A 19,033-nucleotide genomic window follows, 5' to 3' on the forward strand; every position below is an offset into this window, starting at 1 on the left:
GTTTGAGTTTTGTGCCGCCACATGGGTCCTTTACCTTGGGCTTCGCAGATAACACCCCTTGGATCTGTACATCTGACTCTCTTGCAAGTACAGCCTCCTCATTACCCCCCTGCTGAGCACCGTCAGCTTCTACCACCGGCACTCGCTTTCAAAGCGTTGCTTGTTTTGTGACCCTGAAGCACCAAGAGATTGAGTGTGGTCCAGAGGAGCCCAGCACACGAACGTGTGAGGCCCCGGCCAGCAGCTGGACTCTGCTGTGCCGTGGAGACAGCCCTTGGGCTGACCACGCTCTCTTATCTGTACTGTCCCTGGTCTTGTGGAGAAGCCCTTGAGAGGTTTTGTCGCAGCAAACACTATCATTTTGCTAATATCCTTACAGTCCATCCAAGCCCTGATGATTATGGGACTGAGCTGTTGAGACGGTATCAAGAAAACCTCTCTGAGATTTTCCCAGACAACCAAGTGCTGCTAAAGGCAATTGCACAAGTGAAGAGTTTAGGCCCTGGAGAAAGAGAGGTAAGAGCGGGGCGGGGGCGAGTATGAGTATAAACACACACACATATTTATATTTTCTATAAATGCACATATGCACAGCCATGTAGAGAAATGCTAAGCAGAGAAGGAGAAATGGTAACTCATTTGTTAAGGCAGAGTAACAAATGGGATCGTTGTCATTTCTATGGTAAGAAGCAAAGGCATTCAAAAGCAACATTGAAGAACTTCGTCATATATAAAAAAATCCTCAGTTTGAAAAAAAAAATGTGTGTGCCGGGGGTCAAATCCAGGGCTTTATGCATGCTAAGCAAGCTCTCTACCACTGAGCTACACCCCAACACCCCCACACACACTCACACACAAATTTAATTTTTAAGACTCTCCCAGATTGAGAAAGGTGAAGGCTGTTAAGAAAAAACTCCTTTTCAGAGACACAGTTACTCTAACCCAGTACCCACACTTTAGCTCTGCAGCCGGGCAGCCTCTCACGTGTGTTTGTGCTGTGTCTTGAAGGTCATGGAGCAGCTGGGGAAACGTGAGTCTGGCTCAGGTGGCTTCTGTTCCTTGATGTCAGCAGTTCTAGAAAAGCAGACTCTGTCTGCAACAGCCCTGTGGCAAGTGCTCCTGGCAGCCCAAGAAACAAAGACCTGTCCCCTGAACCTGCTCATAGAAGAAATACGAAGGGAGCCCGGTGCTGATGCTTTCTTCCGAGCAGGTAAGCTGCCTGAATTCTGCCATGGTTTTGCCCCCTCTGGAGGTAATTGGCCACTGCTGCAGGAAATAGAAAGCACTCACTCAGAAAAGTCACCTGCGTCCTTACCCTCGGGGGACTGTGGAAGCACTCTGGTCTCCTGTTGCGCAGTAGGACGAGTACTGTACTGTATGTTTCAGGGAAGCTAGAAGGAAGGATTGTGAATGTGTTCAGAGAAATAAACATTTGAGGAGATAGATGTGTCTACCCTAATTTTTAACATTATATTTATATGTCAATTTAAAAGAAGTAAGTCAGGCGTGGCAGCGCACTCTTGTAATGCCAGTACTTGGGCTGAGACAGGAGGATCGCAGGTTTGCTGCCAGCCTCAGTTACTTAGTGAGGCCCTCCACTTAATGAGACCCTGTTTCAAAGTAAAGAATAAGAAATAGGGCTGGAGGTGTAGCTTGGAAGAAGAATGCTGGTAATATTGTTCAGACACAGGTGTTTGTAAACCTTTTAGAGAAAACTTCACAGTTCTTATTCTAAACTTATTATTTGTATTTATACTTTGGTTACAGTGCTATTTGCCATTTTCCTTACTCCAGAACACAGGTGTAATGTGTTCTCACTTTGTAAAACTGAGTTGAAGAAGGGAAGGAGAAAATGGTGCTCATAGTGTGCCAGAGTTTCCAGTCTCCCTTTTTTTCAGTGACCACCCCAGAAGATGCAGCCTTAGAAGCAGTCCTGAGGCATAACAAGCTGATCACAGAAGCCATCCAACAGAGGAGTGAGCTCAAGAGCTTTTCCCCAGAGGAAGAGCACTTGGCTGAGACCTTGAAAGAGGTATGGGGGAGTAAAAAGCAATTTGAGTTCTGTAGAGTGGCAGATGGGTGCATGGTACTGTCTGCATCCTGAGGCATGGCCAGCAGCTGCAGCATGCTCACTGCGTGCCTGGCCCGTGCTGGGCTCTTTTGGGCCTTACCTTTGCTCTCTTTTCTTTTCTTTTTTTCTTTTTTTTTTTTTTTTTTGTGTGTGTGTGTGTGTGTGTGTGGTACTGGGGTTCCTGGAAGCCCTTCTACCTTTGGGCTACACTCCCAGACCTATTTTATACTTTTTATTTGGAAACAGGGTCTCTTAAGCCAGCATGGCTGGCTTTGAACCTGCATGATCCTCCTGTCTCCGCCTCCCAAGCGCAGGGATTACAGGGGTGCGCCACCACGCCGGCCTACCTTTGCTCTTTCTACCTCCAACTCTGGTGGCTGGTGATGGCAGCAGTTTATAGACATGGGAGCTCGGGCCCCACACAGTCAAGTTACATGTCTTGAACCCGGTCATGTGACTCACCGACATTGATTCTGGTCATCTAAACCTTGAAGCATCTCAAGGGAAAGCATGATTCTGTCCTTAACATGTTCTAAGAGGCAGCTTCTTTCAGATGAAGGGAAGTAAGGTTGGTCTTATCACATGTTCTACTCTGGCTTCTTTAAAGAGCCAAGGTAAACATAGATTGAACAGAGCTTTTGCCCATATGGGGTAGCAGATAGTGCCAGCTCATTTTCTGAAGGCTTTTCACAATGTGGCCAACATCCCAGAAAAACCAGGTGGGGATTCATGGATGTCCAGCCTAGGATCATGTGCATGTCGAACAAAGAAGAACAATAACGGAACATTAAAGTGAACTACCGATTTCCCTGCAGTGCCCTTTGATTGCTGGAGCATCCAAAGTGTGCGGAAGGGCAGGTTCCTGCCCACCAGTACAGCTCCCACCGTGGCCTGGCTCAGCTGGGCACACCGGACACGCTCCTGCGGGCAGTAGAGCAGGATTCATGTGCTCGGCTCTCCGGCACACCAGAACTTCAGAGCCTGGGCTTCTGCAGTTGATCAGTTTTAGCCTCACTAATTAGTCTCATGCTTGCCTCTAGGGACACCAGGTTTATTTAGATAGACTTGAAAAGAGCAGAAATGAAATATCTTCCAAAATGAAAATTCCATGTGGCCATCTGTGGATGGTTTTGCTTTATTTTCTCAGTATGCTGACTCTCTGCTGAAAGCTCTAACATTTGAAAGAGGACGGCTTTGAAATCAGATTCTTGGCCTCTTTAAAGCCCCTATTTGAACCTGCTTTTAAAATGCTGAGTTTCTTTATGAAAGAAAATGTTTAAAAGGGTACATCTCAGTGTCTAAAAATATGGAGCCACTGATCACCAGTTACTTCCAGACATTAAAACAATTATGTATTATGAAAAATTATCCTGATCTTCACAACAGAAACATCAGCTGCCAAATCCAGTAGCTCTCCAGGCTTTCAATGTTAGATTTAGAAAAGCTCTTCGAAAGATTCTAGTTGCTGAGAAGATAATTCCTTTTTTTTTTTTTTTTTTTTTTTTTTGTGGTACTGGGGGTGAAAACCAGGGGCTTTTTTACCTCTAGGCTATAATCCCAGACCTATTTTATACTTTATTTGGAAACAGGGTCTCACAAAGCTGCTGAGAACCTAAATAGCCAAGGCTGGCTTCGAACCTGTGTGATCCTTCTATCACAGCCTCCCAAGTGCTGGGATTACAAGTGTGTACCACCACGCCTGGCTAAGATAATTCTTAAAAAAAACCAAAAAACAAAAACTAGTGCTTCCCGATTTATACCTTCTTTGTATTGGGACATTTATCTTGATATGTGACTCCCTTTTTTGTTAATTTTTCTGTTTTTTTGAAAACAGGACTCTCTTACTTGTGTAACACAGACAAGTATAAGCTACTTGAAGATGGAGCAGTGCTTTCTGGAACTAGCTTTGTTTTTCTTTTTCTCTTTTAAGTTGAAAACCTGCTAGTGTTAACACATACCTTTGTCTCGTGTTCATCTAGATTCTGAGCATTTCCTCTGAGATGGCTGGCCCCGAAGCTTCCCTGGGAGCAGTGCTGAGCAGAGCAATGGAAAGACCAGTCTCGGCCACTGAAGTGTGTCACCTCCTGTGTGGCGTCCACAAGGCTTTCCCAGGCTTACAGCCCGTCATGCGGGAGTTGGCACACATTGGTAAGGAACGGGGCCTGGCAGGAAGAGGCAGCAGCTAATGTAAGAGGGCATCCCACCTCGAGTTATTCATTTCTCTTACATGCTCTTGATCCATAACACAGCCAGGAGGCACAGATGTTACATGACGCTGCTTGTGTTTATCAGGAAGTAAAGATGACAGTGATAATATGTTAGAGTGTTTCGAGGAGCCCAAGTTGTTTCCAGACTTCTCTAAGAATCAAAGTAGAGGCAGAATTCCCAGAGCCATAAGCCTTCTCTTTTGTGCAGGTTTCCTTACTAAGGAAAGCGGAGAGAAGGAAATATGGAAGGTGAGTAATAGATTTCACCTTGAAGCCAATGACAAAGAAAATGAGAAGGCAGCCGGGGCAGCCGAAGATGACTGTCAGCCTGCAGAACAAAACAATCAGGGAGAGACCGGTTCCTTGCCAGAGCAACCAGAGAAAGACACATCCGCCTCCCCAGACTCTGCCAAGAAGAGCTTCATCTGCAAGGCCTGTGACAAGAGCTTCCATTTCTACTGCCGCTTAAAGGTGCACATGAAGCGCTGCCGCGTAGCCAAGAGCAAACAGGTGCAGTGTAGGGACTGCAGCGAGACCAAGGACTCTAAGAAAGAGCTGGAGAAGCATCACCTGGAGGCCCACAGTGCAGCTGGAGAGCCTGGTGCGCCCAAGAAGAAGAAGAAGAGGCTTCCGGTGACGTGCGACCTCTGCGGAAGAGAGTTTGCCCACGCCTCGGGTACGTTCCGGAGGGCGGGCCGCGGAGGTTAGTCGTTAAGACGTGTGTGGGAGCCAGCCTGGCCCTGAGCGTGTGCCATGAGCAGTATGGAGGGGCTTAGAAAATCAAGCTAATTCTTACTGGGCTAGGTAGTATTTGGGGAGGGAAGTGTGCGCTCTGGAATTAGCCCCCTGAGCTTCAATTTCTTTATCTGTTAAATAAATGCTCTGGTACCACTTAAGTTTTGATTGTTATGAAATCTTAAGATGGCACACAGTAACAGATAGCTATTATTCGTAATAATAATAGCCAGCTGTGTAATACCTCTTAGGTTTCCAGATGCCACTTGTTTCTTGATAATAAACATCATGAAAACTATGGGGTGTATAGATAAAATTGTTATTTCTTGCCGCAGATGTTAGATAAAACGAATGAAATATAAAAACGAGGTTGGTTTCTCTAACCTGGATGGCTGGGTCCTATTTTAGGGGGAATAAATCACATTACTTCATGCCTGGTCTGTCTAAGGCTGCGTTGACTCTGGGGTGTGAGTGAGTGGGTGCTGCGCGGCAAGACACGTGGCCTTCTGCCATCACACACGGCTTCCCCTTGAGGCCCGTCCTCGTTGTCCTGCTACTGGTCTCCTAGCACTGATGGCTGGTGTCTCTTCTGGTCCCTGGCGCGGCCTCTCTAGGCATGCAGTACCACAAACTGACGGAGCACTTTGATGAGAAGCCTTTCTCCTGTGAGGAGTGTGGGGCGAAGTTTGCGGCCAACTCCACCCTGAAGAACCACCTCCGCCTGCACACTGGGGACCGCCCGTTCATGTGTAAGCACTGCCTCATGACCTTCACGCAGGCCTCGGCGCTGGCCTACCACACCAAGAAGAAGCACTCGGAAGGTGAGGCGGGCCGCTCTTCCCTTCTGCAGACTCCCCGGGTGGGCCGCCTAAGGACTTGATGGGAATTAGACTTGATACACACCCAGGGAAATCAGGAACAAAAGCAACTCAAATCTCTCGGCACACAGACTGACTGGGACTCGGCTGCGTAGACCGGGAAACTCAGGTTCCCCAAGAGGTTGGCGGCAGAGCGCTATGGCTCCTTAGCTTTAGAATTTGCATAAGGCCAAGCATTTTTGAGCTGCGGTCTGTAGTTCAAGCCTGAGAAGGACCTGACCTGCTGGGGAGCGAGCGAGCAGGCCAGATTCCTGCTGGACGTACGCAGCCGTGGCTTGGGTAGGCCTAGGGACAGGCATGGTGGGGTGTGCAGTGGCATAGCAGGAATGGAGAAGCGTGCTGGGGAAGAATGCAGAGGGGTTTTCAGTCAGTCGGGGAGGGTGTCGTCAGGGAAAGCCTCTTGGAGTGCCTGCCAGTTGTCTGGAGCTTTTACATGTAAGGAGCGGTGCCATGCCATCTCACTGGATTTTATGGGAACCTCCCCATCGGTCTCCTCGCTCTCACCGTTTCCCGCAGTACTTCCCAAGCTAGACTGTATCGGGTGACTTCTCTGCTCCCAACCCTACAGCAGCTTTCATCTCACGCAGTGTGAAATCTAAAGTCCTCTACCAGCCTGCCAGGCGGCCCGTGATTAAGTCCCTGCTTCCTCTCACTTCCTCTCATTACTCTCCTGCTCACGTGCTCTGTCCCACCCACTTCAGTTTCCTTTCCAGGCCCCAGACCTGCCGGGCCCTCGTTCTTTCTCGGCCGCCTCCCTTCAGTTGTCTCTGTGCTTCACCTCCTCCACGCAAGGCTTTCCTCACACTGCCTGGGGGAGTCCTCCCACCCTGGGCAGCCCCAGCCCCACCTGCTGCCACAGCTGAGGCCCGCGTAGCTGTCCTGTGAGGAGTGCTCGTGAAGGTGCAGCCCTCGGGCCTTCCCCACTGCTGGGTTCAGGGAGCTTAGACTAGCACTTGGCAGTAGTGAGCCCTGGGTGGCCCAGATGGGCTCCCCATCTACAGATGCTTAACTCAGTCACAGCGACAAAGACTCTTGCCATGCAGGGTCTAGGGCAGGCAGAGGAGTGAGCTAGTCTGATCTCCATTCTCATGTTACTTCTGGCCACTGTGGGCAGAGAACTGCCCGGGGGCTAGAGTGCAGTAGAAATGGACAGTGGGAGGCAGCTGCAGCCCAGCGGAGGGGAGATGTCACTGGGAACTGGACTTGTGCACTGAAGTTGAAGAAACACTCAACTTTAGGGACATATTTGTGAAAGTGGAGGTGACAGGTCTCGTGATGGGTTGAATGCCGAATGTTGAAGGAAGAGAGGAATTACAAATGGCTTTGGGGCGTGAGCAACAATGCATGATACTGAGATTGGGAAGTTGGAGAGAGGTGTGTGTGTGTGTGTGTGTGTGTGTGTGTAGCTCTTGGTGTGTAGATGACCTGTACATTTCTTAAGATCATCTAGAAAATAAGGGTAGAGAAGGCCAAGCACAATGCCCCAGGCTTCTCAGTCATTTCAACCTTTGATTCAAGAGTTTTTCTCCTAACAAATCTTGTTTCAAAGCCCAGTAGTTTGTAAAAAGTGAGAGGGAAGCTGCCTGGAGGGCTGGCTGGCTCAGCAGCTCTACCTTTCTTCACAAATGACGGTGCCCAGGCTTGCTCTTTGCCTGTTCCTCACAACCCCTAGCAGTCTCGTGGCCACAGTCTCATTATGTGCCTGAGAAAATAGGAAAACCAAGGAAGGCAGGGTGGCTTCACAGCAAGTCACTGGAGAAGGGCCTCGTTCGCCTGAGTCCACTCTCGCCCTTGTGGCAGCTAGGAGTTCACAGTGTTCTGCAGGGATAGCGAAACTCAAGCATTTCTGGACACGGTGGTGTTACCTGTGGCCAGAGGTGGATTGTGTTCTTTCTTCCTCTTGGTGGCCTGATACACGGATGGGCTCTCAGTGTGATGAGAATTCTGTCCCTGCTCCTCCATCTGGCCCCACCACTCTGTGTGATGGGCTGTGCTTGTGACAGGAAGGCTCTGGCCGCTCTCCCAGTGTGTTATAGATTGCCTGAGGTTTTTTTTTTTTTTTTTTTTTTTTTTTTTTTTAATTTTATTTTATTGGTGCACTGTATTCATACATCATAGTGGGATACAAACTTTTGTAGACATACATGCACACATCGCCCAGTCAGCCCCCACCCGATCCCCACCCCATTCTCTCCCCATCCCTCCTTCCCATGCTTGGCTTAGTGGTTGACATCTACTATTATAGCAATTTATCCAAAATTAAAAATGATAATCTCACATAACAGTTTCATTTGTCTGATACCAAGCGTTTGATGATTTAAAGATAGCATTTCAATATTTCTTTTTGCTTTCTTTCTTACTAGAGCATATTTTTTCTGTTTTTTTAGGTGAAACTATCATATATTTATTTTTCAGAAAAAAATCTATCCTAATATGGAATATGAATTCTAGATACCCAAAACGATCTTGAAAAAGAACAAAGCTAGCAGATATATATTTTCTGATTTCAAACCATATAAAGCTACAATAATTGAAACAGTGTAGTACTGTTCTAAAGGCAGATATATAGACCATTGGAGTTAAATACAAGCCTAGAGCTAAATTTTTCCCTATATTGTCAAGTTATTTTTGACAAGGTTTCCACGAACATTTGGTGGTGGAAATAATAATCTTTTAACTAAATATTGTTGAAAAATAATAATTACATGGAAAAGAATAAAATTGGACCTTTACCTAATCCCATATACAAGTATTAACTCAAAATAGATAAAAGACCTAAATATAAATCTTAAGACTATAAACTTTTAGGAGAAAATCTGGGTCATAAAACCTCACAACATTGAAATTGGCAGTGATTTCTTGGATATGATTTCAATGGCACAGGCAACAGAAGAATATACAAACTCCCTAAAAAATAAAAGAAAATATTGTATATCCAAAGACAATGTAAACAGAGTTAAAAGTTACTAATAGAATTGGATAAAATATTTCCAAATGCTATATCTGAAGGTATATTAATATTCCAACTAGAAATCCTAAAAATTAACAACAATAAAGGCAAACAATACAACTTAGAGATAGGTAAAAGACTAACATAAATAATGAATCTCCACAGATAACCAATCTTAGTTGTCTGTTGGATGGAAACTCTTGTTTCTCTGGTTCTGGTGAGTGTTACCTATTTCTTCTTTGTAGTTAATCTCTTTGAGTATTTTCTCTAGCGCTGGTTTTGAAGACATAAATTCCTTCAGTTTCTGTTTGTCATAGAAGCTTCTTATTTCTCCATCTAATTTGATAGAAAGTTTTGCTGGATAGGAAATTTTTGGCTGGAAGTTGTTTTTTTTCAGAGTTTGGAATATGTTACTCCAAGCCCTTCTGGCTCTCATGACTTGGTTTGGGAAGTCTGGAGTGATTCTAATTGGTTTGCCTCTGAATGTCAGTTGGCCCTTTGTTTTTGTTGCCTTTAAGATTCTCTGCTTGGCTTCCACATTGGTCATTTTGACAATTATGTGGCGTGGGGATCCTCTTCTCCGATCCTGTCTAAAGGGAGTTCTATAAGTTTCCTGGATCTGTGTATCAACCTCTTGCTCTATATTTGGAAAATTTTCTGCTATTACTTCCTTGAAGAGATTGTTGATCCCTTTGGTATCACTTTCTTTTCCCTCCTCTATTCCAATTATTCTTAGGTTAGCTCTCTTAAGATGGGCCCATATTTCTTCAATGTCAGATTCCTGCTGTTGGATATTTTTTTCTAGATTAGAAACTATGCATTCATTTTTGGATTGCTCATCTTCTAAGAGCGAGATTCTGTTCCCCATGTGGTCTAATCGGTTGTTTGTGCTTTGAATTGAGGCCTTTACTTCATTAATTGCATCCTTTATCTCTTTTTGGCTCTCTCTGAGTTCTTTTCGAAGCACCTCTATTATTTCTACAGTTATTTTCCTGATTTGATCTTCTAGAAATCTCTGATTTTCTGTTTTATCAGGTTCTGATGTTGTGGGGTTGTGCACATTCATTACTCCAGTGTTATTCCTCTTTCCCATGATTTCGGAGGTTTGTGCCTTCTCTGGGTTCTTCCCTTGGGTCACTATGGCTTCACTTAAGGTGCTCTGGATCTCGAGTCTGTATTATCTCAGACCCCACTACTCCTTTACTGGGTTGTATCACAGAGTCTCCGACCCAGGGAGTCGATAGAGGCTGCTTTAAACTATGGGGGGTGCCAGGTTGCACGTTCTCCTATGGTGTGATATCTCTGCCACCACCACTCCCTCACTGGGTCAAGTCCCAGGAGGCCCAATACTGCGATTTCTCCTCTGTGGCCCGCAATTTGACTCACTGTTCTTGAGTACGCAGATGTAGCTGTACTGGACTCGGTGAATTCACTGCTGCTGCCGCTGCCGGTGGCAATATGGCGCCTCTGCCACGCCCTCGGCCGTGAGGCTGGTGTATTTTTTCTTCTCTGGTTTTGATTTCCACTCTGAATCCCTGCAGCGTGTGCTGAGCTCAGCCACTGGGAGCTTTAAATGCTGTCTGCGCCGAAAGATCCCGCCTGGCTGTTCCGCAGCGGCTCACCTGGCTTGCTGTAGCCGTCCGTTGAGTTCGCCGCTGCCGCCGACAGTATGGCGCTGCTGCCGTGTCCTCGGGCGCGTGTGTCTCCTCTGTGGCCCTGAGCTCTGTTCTCAGTCCGCTTTCTCTCTGGAGCCTGGTGGTTTTTTTTGTTTTTCTGGTGATGGTGTTTTCTGGCTATGAAAGGCGCTCTTTTTGTGGTAATGGAGATTGGTTGTTAGCGGGACTCTTAAGCCCCGCTTTTCTCGGTCGCCATCTTCCCGGAAGTCCCGCCTGAGGTTTTAATGTCATCTCCTGAATGACATTTCCCTGGTGTGTGCCTTAGAATTGGATTTTGTTTGTAGGAATGCCATAAATGTTTAGCACTGGCTCTCATAAATTCATGTATTTTCAGGAAAAATGTATGCATGCCAGTACTGTGATGCTGTGTTCGCCCAGTCCATAGAGCTGTCCCGCCACGTGAGGACCCACACCGGGGACAAGCCGTATGTCTGCAGGGACTGTGGCAAGGGCTTCCGGCAAGCCAACGGGCTCTCCATCCACCTGCACACCTTTCACAGTATGTACTGCGATTGCGGATACCAGTACTCAGGGCCAGGCTTGGTGCTGGAAAAGCACGGAGAAGCCATGACAGAGATGTCACTTGACCAGAGCTGGTCCCACTCAGTGCCTCCCGTCCCCTATTCTCCTGCAAACTCCACAGTCCCCTTTTCCAGTTTTAAGAAGAACCCCTCTAAGGTACGCGTGCATGCTGCCTGTTTCTCTCTTGAGGCTGTTTTCTTGTCTTCCTCTCTAGCTCACCTGGCATTGTTCAGCTGGCAGAGGCAAATTATGTTTGATGTTTGGAGGAGAGAACCCATAACTGACAGGCTCACAGGGCCCGGAACATTCCCATTGGTCTACCAAGCTTCTGTCTTCTCCCATACCTCTTCCTCTACTCTCGCCTTACAGTCATGCCTGCCTTTCCTCATTAGCAGCAACTCAGGCCCTTTCTGAATTGACGTCTACCCTCGTAGGCGGTGCCTGCCATGTTCCCCTCAAGCCTCCTGCCCAGTATTCTCTTCCAAGTGCCATTGTATCCCTCTCGTTTTGTAGGGTCTGCCCTTGTCTTTCTCCCTTTCTACTAGAACCAATACACAGACACACTTTCATCAAAACACATTTTCTCAGCCTCCCTTATGGCCAGAGAATAATCAATATAGCACTAGTGAGGTGAGAGATTGGATTTGAATCTTGACCCTGCCGCGTACATTCTTGAGACCCTAAGCAAATTTCTTTACCTCTCTAAGCCTCTGTACCCCTTCCAAACTAAACAAATAATAATGCTACTGCCTTGGATTTCTGTAAGAATTAAATGAGATGTTACACGTAAAACACGAAGTTCCACGCCTGACACAGAAACACTCAAAAAGTGCCAGGTATTATTATTGGTGATAAGAGCACCCCGTCAGGTTCCATCTGTCACCATCAGCACTCCTCTTTCTTGCGTGCCAGGCACCTCGCATACACTTCTTCCCTCTCCTCTCTCTATTTTTCTTCCCACTACCAGTTTCTAGCTGTTGGCAGATAGTGTCTCGCAACATGTGCTTTGTGTAAACACATCCACGTCTGTTGTCACTCAGCCAACAAGGGCTTTACCAAAGCTCCTATGTGCCCCGCAAGTGGCTGGACATTAAAGCATGCTACTTCCTCCCAAGGACTTCACAAGACTGTCCAGTAGACTTTCAGATGAGTGGAACTTGGCTTGGATTCATTGCCACAATTTTGATGTCCTCTTGACTGCTCAGAATAATATTCTGCTTCAGTCTTCTTTCCCCAGTAGCATTACATGAGAATCAGGAAAGGGTAAGACATTAATTTTCAGAATGAAGAGGATCCAGAATAATTCCCCATGCCCTAGAGCATATCACTCGCAGACGGCCCATCATCCGAGCCCCCCTCTCTTCCAGACCATACTCTCCCATTTCTTGTCATTTCTTAGGGCCACATCATTGCTACAGAAACCTGTGTCAGAGTATCTTAAAAGATAGTGTGAAGCTGAGATTTCAAGAGCTCCTGTCCACAGGGAAGCCAGTTAATGATACCAAGTGCTGTTGCTGTCAGAATCCCTGAATTAATCCGAATCAGTGCACACGCAAGATTGGCTTGTGGGTTGGGCCTTTCTTGCGGTCAAAGCCTTTTATTATTAAAACGTGTTTTCCCTTGCTTTAAGAAAAGGACTGAAATCCTCAGCCATCGGATGGCATGGACATTCTTTATCAGTGCTACTTCTTGTTTGGGGGAGGTGGCACACCCAGTTAGGAGCATGGCTCAGAGCATGGTACACGAGAGCCCCATCTGAGATACAACCTCAGGAAGAGAGCCCTTGAAACCGTGGCTTTCCTCGTCTACAAGATAGGAATGATCATAGCGTCTACTCACAGGCTGTTGGTGGATTAGGGTGTCATAGACATAGAGCACTTAGCAGCCTGCTAGGGAGCACTCATTAAAAGCCAGCAGCAAAGAAGGAATCCTGTACTACTAATGACAGAGGAAGCTGATACCCTGGGGAAAGTGTTCAAAATCCCCACAAGGAATCAGAAAACTCAGAAATAACCACTGCAAATGAAAAGAGCAGGGTGATGCTCGCCTGGGAGCCATCGGGTAGATCCTACCATGTGAGCTGGCAGAGGGAGTGAGGTCGGCTCTCTGACCCTTGGAGGTGGTTGCCCAGAGAGCCTGGGGTGGGGGTGGGGTCGAGTACCGTGCTCACTCTTGCCCTCGGAGTCTGTGCCGCTGAGTGACATCTAAACAGTCTCACTTCACTGATGGCTGCTTGTGTTTTCTTCCCTCTGCCTCTTTCCCTGTGCATGTCCTTCCTGGAACCAGACATAGAAGATCCTTATGATTGCAAGAAATGCAGGATGAGTTTTCCCACTCTGCAGGATCACCGGAAGCACATCCACGAGGTGCACTCCAAGGAGTACCACCCCTGCCCCACCTGTGGGAAGATCTTCAGTGCCCCTTCCATGCTGGAGCGGCACATGGTGACCCATGTCGGAGGGAAGCCCTTCAGCTGCGGGATCTGCAACAAGGCCTACCAGGTGACTCTGGTGGTGCTGGGAGCTCTTCCCGCAGTCCTGCCAGCTCTCCATCCCACGCCCTGCTCCCATCGTGGTGGCTTGCAGGTTGTCCCTTCTCCTCCGTGATTTCCACGTGTGATCAGTTCTCACAAAGAATGGCCTGGGGCCTGTCTCCGTGGGAGAGCGTGTGCTTAGCCTGGGCGAGGTTCTGGCTTCAGTCCCAGCACCAAATTGAAACAAGCGACTTGTCATCCAGCTCTCTGAGGGACTTAGCTAAGGCCTGCCATGGCAGCTTCGAGGAGGAGAGAGTCCTTCCATCTCTCCTCGTCGGCCCTGTCAGGAGCTGGGTGTGTTTCCCGACACTCAGGCTCTGTAGAACCTCTTGACCCCTGTGAGGGACGAGGGGCGAGGGGCAAGGGCTGAGCGCCTGGAATTGCCCTGCTTGGCACAGGTGGCGTTAGCTTGTTGAACTCCAGGGAAGGGCTTTGCATTTTTACCTGAGGATCTGGTGTGTAATTAAAGTAAAGCCCATGTAGATGTGAAGAGAAGCCATGTCTGTCAGGAGTGGTTGCAGAGAAAAGAGCAGCCCTTGGCTGGCATCTGGGGTTTGGGTATAGACAGAGGAGCGGAGCGGCTGATTTGAAAATGAGCTTTGTGCCAAGCCTTGTGCTGTGACCTAGTGGGCAGAGCTGAGTCCGGCCTGGTGTGGTCTCCAGGAGACGTCTCGTGACCCGGGGCCTCAAGGGTCCTAGCCGCCTCCTGAGCAGGACCTGCCTGAGTCACCACCCACTTCCCACACACCAGCCTCTCCCCACCTCAGTGCTGAAGCAGGGTAGGGAGAGCGCCATTGTGGGCCTGCAAGCTCTCCAGCACGCTGGAACTTTCTACAACTTAACATTTGCCAAATCTCTTGTAGCAACTGTCTGGTTTGTGGTACCATAACCGGACCCACCACCCGGATGTGTTTGCTGCTCAGAACCATCGATCATCCAAATTCTCATCACTTCAGTGCAGCTCTTGTGACAAAACTTTTTCCAACACCATCGAACACAAGAAGCACATCAAAGCAGAGCACGCAGGTGAAGTTGGGGCTGGTGGGCGGGTGGAGCTGGTGTCCTCGCAGCCGGCTTCTACCCAGAAGTGCTGCCATCAGTACTGAGCGTGGCATGCTGTGGCGATTGCTTCCGCTCCACCCCAGCTCGCCTTCGAGGATGCCACACCCGGCCATCAGTAGCAGTAGCTTGAGTGGCAGCCATTCCCAAACCTGGAAACATAGAGCCGTGTGAGCTCCCACCAGTCACAGCCATGTGGTTGGGTGTCGGCTTGATGGACAGGCCCGGGGGGAATTCTGATTCCAGCACTTACCAGCAAGTGACTTCTCTTTTCTCAGCCTGTTTTCTTCTTCTCAGAATGGGAGTTATTAGTACCTACCTTGCAGGTAAATTGGGGGAAATCACAATAGCTGCCAGTTATGGAGCGTTTCCTGTGGGCAGAGCACCAGCCAAGTAGTTTGTGTTTCCTCTTCCAACTCAAACCCTCTTTGCACCCAGACAGTCTGAAGCAGTCGGGCCCTTTGCCACTGGGTCTCCCCAGGTGTAAGGTTCCTGGCACTGTAGATGCCGTGCAGGTGTCAGTCCTCGTCCCTCTCCAGCCTCGGAAGAGCCGTCCTCAGGCCCTTCCCCATGGTTTCTCTATGTGCCTCACAGATCTGAAGTTCCACGAATGTGACCAGTGTAAGGAGCTCTTCCCCACGCCGGCTCTGCTGCAGGTTCACGTCAAGTGCCAGCATTCAGGTCGGTGCCCCTGCCGTGTACTCAGCTAGACTGCCAGTGTGAACCTCGTCTCTGACTCAGAGCTGTGCAGCCCAGGCTAAACGCTGAGCTGTGCCTCGGGTCACTCACCTGCAAGGTGGAGTAAGTTAGTGCCTACCTCATAGGGTAGCTGGGGACCTGGAGGCCTGGCCTCTACCAGCACCCCTTACGTGTTAGCCATGGTTGTCATGGTTATTGTGTATTCCACCAGGTCTAAAATGCCAGGTTATAAATTGCACCATTTTTGTGAGCCATTAAGAAAAAAGAACTGCCCATTAAACTAGGCTTTGTTGTCACTTAGATTGATAGCTTATTCTAAGTGCTGTTTGAGCCTTAATTTGACATAGGCTTTTATCATACCACACACTCATGTGTGCATACATAGGAAGGAAAGCAAGGGAAGGCTCCACTCCTCGGTGACTCCCAGCTGGCCTGTGGCGTGCATGTCTCCACACAGAGTTTGCTGTGCCGGGGAGAGCACTGGAGACAGGAGGCCTTCAAAGAATGGAAGGCCGTTGGTTTGATCTCTTGAACATTATATAAAACTAGACTGTTTCTGATTCCTGGTTTAAGATGTAGCGGGTTACTGCATCAGGTACCCCGCCCTCCTAGACCATTTGGTTCCTGTGAGTTCGAAGTGCGCACCGTCCTGGCCGAGGGATGTTCTTTCCAGCCATGGACGCTCGCCCGCCAGGTCTTGATGTTTGCGCACACACAGTCGCTGACAGTCGCGCCTGACTGGTGCCTTGCGCGCTCTGTCCTGGTGCAGTTGATCCACCTCAGATGTTAAAGTGCACTTAGACTTTGTGCAGTAGAGTACTGCCTGCGTCGCTGTCCACCATCGAGTGACTGACGGGCTTCGGCAGAGGCAGATTTAGCCAAGGCCTCGTAACAAGGTGGTGCTTGGAGGGCACCTTTCCAAGGCTCCGTCCAGTTCTGTAGTCATCACTGTACAAGGAAGCCCCTCCAGGACCCATGAGCCCAGCCTCCCTCTCCGCCTGGGTCCACACCGCTCCCTCCCTGTACCGCCCTGCTCTACAGCCTGTCTCTGCGTCTCCTCCTCCAGGCTCCCAGCCATTCAGGTGCTTGTACTGTGCAGCCACTTTCCGCTTCCCTGGAGCACTACAGCACCATGTCACCACGGAGCACTTTAAGCAGTCGGAGAGCACCTTCCCCTGCGAGCTGTGCGGGGAGCTTTTCACTTCCCAGGCTCAGCTGGAGGGCCACCTGGAGTCTGAGCACCCGAAGGTGCCAGGCACCGACGCCCAGGCAGCCGCCACTCAGATGGTGCAGGTGAGTCTGGGCCCGCAGGGCTTCAAAGGCTTCTCCAGAGCGTCCTGTCACTCAGTCTCTTTGGGGCACTTAGAAGGTCCCCTAAGCAGTACGTTCATACTTTTAGAGCCTTTTTCCAAACAGGACAGAAAATTCTAGATTTATGGTGGCCCCTTTGGTAGAGGGAGCCTGAAACAAGAATTTCCAAATGTGAAGCAACCCTGGTTTCTCCTCTCAATTCACTCATGTCCCCACCTCCTGAGAAAAGCTGTAGGCTGTGGTGAGATTTTCAGGATGCTGGAGAAGGTCACTCAGTGCTCTGTTGGTAGGGACCCCAGCAGGTGGGGGGAGCTCTCAGACACAGTGCACATTTGCACGAGTCCAGGCCCTCGCCCTACCTGGGGAAGAGCCTGCCTGCTTTTGATGTGTCGGCATGCTTGATCCAGCCTCTTTCCCTGGTCTTCTCTTTTTTTTTTTTTTTTGTACTGGGGATTGAACCCAGGGCATTCATTCTACCTCCAGGTTACACCCCAGCTCATTTTATTTTTTTGTTTTGAAACAGTCTCACTACTTGCTGAGACTGTCCTGGAACCTGCAAGCCTCCTGTCTCAGCCTCCCAAGTACTGGGATTCTGGGTGTGCACCATGCGTGGCTTCTGCAGTCCTCTCTTACTCTCCCGCCACCTTCTCCAGAGAGGGAGGACAGAAAAGGAAAAGAACCTGACCTCTGCCACTTGTCAGTGACTCTTGGGTGGGATGGAGGGAACGGTAAACGGATGGAGGGTCAGATCTTTTGGACTGCCCCACTGTCCAGCAGTGCAGGTCGGTCACTGGTAAACCATGGTTTTATGTACGACTTCCAGAGAACAGAGGGCAAGGCATGTGGGTAGGACTTCAGTTGACACTTCTGCTCCCTGTCACTCAGGACACTGTTTTTATCATTTTTATAGGTTAGAGTTCTTGGTAAGATGTCCCAGTGGGGTGGGGGAGACAGGTCCAGTCCTAGAAGAAGACACTTTGGCCACTCACCGTGCTGCTGTGGTTGAGCAGCTCAGAGGAGCAGCTGGGCTGGGCTCTCTCCACTCGTGGCTGGTTCTCAAGAGCCATGTGGCTGTGCTCCCCGGAACACTGGCTAACAATACCAAGGGCTTCAGGCTGTCAGGGCTCCATCGGCCAGAAGCAGCAGCCTGGAGGTTGAGGCAGGAAGTGGGCATGTCTAATCACAGAAGAGTTCTCTCCCTGCCGGAGAGGCTGTCTTCAACAGCCTTGGGAGGGGCCGGTGGCCTTTGGAGGACAGAGGGGTACCTACTCTGGCAGCTGAGTAGACGGGTTGGTAGAAGCTGTAGTTCATCTACTGTTTTCCTCCTAAGCTCTGTAGCCACGCAGCCTCCAAGAAGGCTCTCAGCCCCCCAGAGGTGCAGGCATGCTGCCCCTGCCAGGCCCGGCTTCTGTAGATCCCTCCCACTCCCGTGTGTCAGGTATAGGCCCGGCCACCTTCAGTGACTCTCCTCTCACAGTATCTTCCTTGAGGCAGGAAAACCCAGTGTGAGGAAGCCGCCGGCATCACTGGTGTGTAATCACAGAGCCCGGGCACCCCGAGGTGGCGTACTGAGCGAAATTATAGCAATTTTGTGCATAGCGTCATTTAAATGGTTTGCCTGCCTTCTCTTTTGCATCACTGGTGTGTTAGACTTGCTTCTCCCCATTAGGCCCGAGTAATTGCTGTCTTCAGGTGGAAACATAAACATCATCATTGCAGCAGAGATGGGAACCATGTAAACTCTGGGGAGCCGGCTGTGGACAGCCCAGAGCAGCCCCCCTGGTCTTCCTTTCAGGTAATCCAGACTCCAGAGCCCGCAGCCCAGACCGAGCAGGTGATCACTCTGGAGGAAACCCAGCTCGCCGGCTCACAGGTGTTTGTGACTTTGCCCGACTCCCAGACGTCTCAAAGCAGCTCTGAGCTTGTGGCGGTGACTGTGGAGGACTTGCTGGACGGCACCGTCACCCTGATCTGTGGTGAGGCCAAGTGAGGCGCTGCGCAGCTGCTGGAGGGCCTGCATCGGCTCCAGGGTGAGGGCCTGCAGCCTGCCCTTTGCCCTCCCACAGTCCTGAGCGGGGAGCATCTTGGAAAACGGGCGCCCCTGGTTCCCATAGAGCCCCAGCATGTGAGTCACCGCCGACACCCTGTCGTCCACACAGAAAGCTTCCTTCCCACAGGCTGCCGCTCAGGCTTCTGACACTGCCCGTCCCCCAGGGAGTCTAACTTCCAAAATAGAGTGTGGAAGACAGTGAGGTGGGAGCTGGTAACAAGCACTGGGGAGGCGCGGCGTGCCGCAGCCCTCAGCAAGCAGAAGGGCAATTCGCTGGAGGTTCAGGCCGTGAGAGGACGGCTGCAGACACTCCCGTACACTTGCCCGCCTCCCGCCTCCCTC

At 49.5% G+C, this 19,033-nt stretch overlaps 1 protein-coding gene across 2 annotated transcripts in view; it reads left to right on the forward strand.

Moving 5' to 3' along the window:
* Nucleotides 1-18,631, forward strand: part of ZBTB40 (zinc finger and BTB domain containing 40) — a gene marked incomplete at both ends in the record, with an annotated part of 36,696 nt that extends 18,065 nt beyond the window's left edge. For both annotated transcript variants that reach the window (XM_080691936.1, XM_080691937.1), the window contains 12 exons: nt 380-516; nt 1,009-1,210; nt 1,899-2,032; nt 4,051-4,219; nt 4,487-4,954; nt 5,628-5,834; nt 10,852-11,016; nt 13,326-13,540; nt 14,436-14,598; nt 15,226-15,312; nt 16,397-16,623; nt 18,437-18,631. In XM_080691936.1, the coding sequence (XP_080548062.1) occupies nt 380-516; nt 1,009-1,210; nt 1,899-2,032; nt 4,051-4,219; nt 4,487-4,954; nt 5,628-5,834; nt 10,852-11,016; nt 13,326-13,540; nt 14,436-14,598; nt 15,226-15,312; nt 16,397-16,623; nt 18,437-18,631 (2,369 nt within the window). The remainder of the gene's footprint in view (nt 1-379; nt 517-1,008; nt 1,211-1,898; nt 2,033-4,050; nt 4,220-4,486; nt 4,955-5,627; nt 5,835-10,851; nt 11,017-13,325; nt 13,541-14,435; nt 14,599-15,225; nt 15,313-16,396; nt 16,624-18,436) is intronic.
* Between the last annotated feature and the right edge of the window lie 402 nt (nt 18,632-19,033).

This window comes from Muscardinus avellanarius (genome assembly GCF_963383645.1).
Source record: "Muscardinus avellanarius genome assembly, chromosome: 3".
In the NCBI taxonomy this organism is placed as follows: Eukaryota; Metazoa; Chordata; class Mammalia; order Rodentia; family Gliridae; genus Muscardinus; species Muscardinus avellanarius.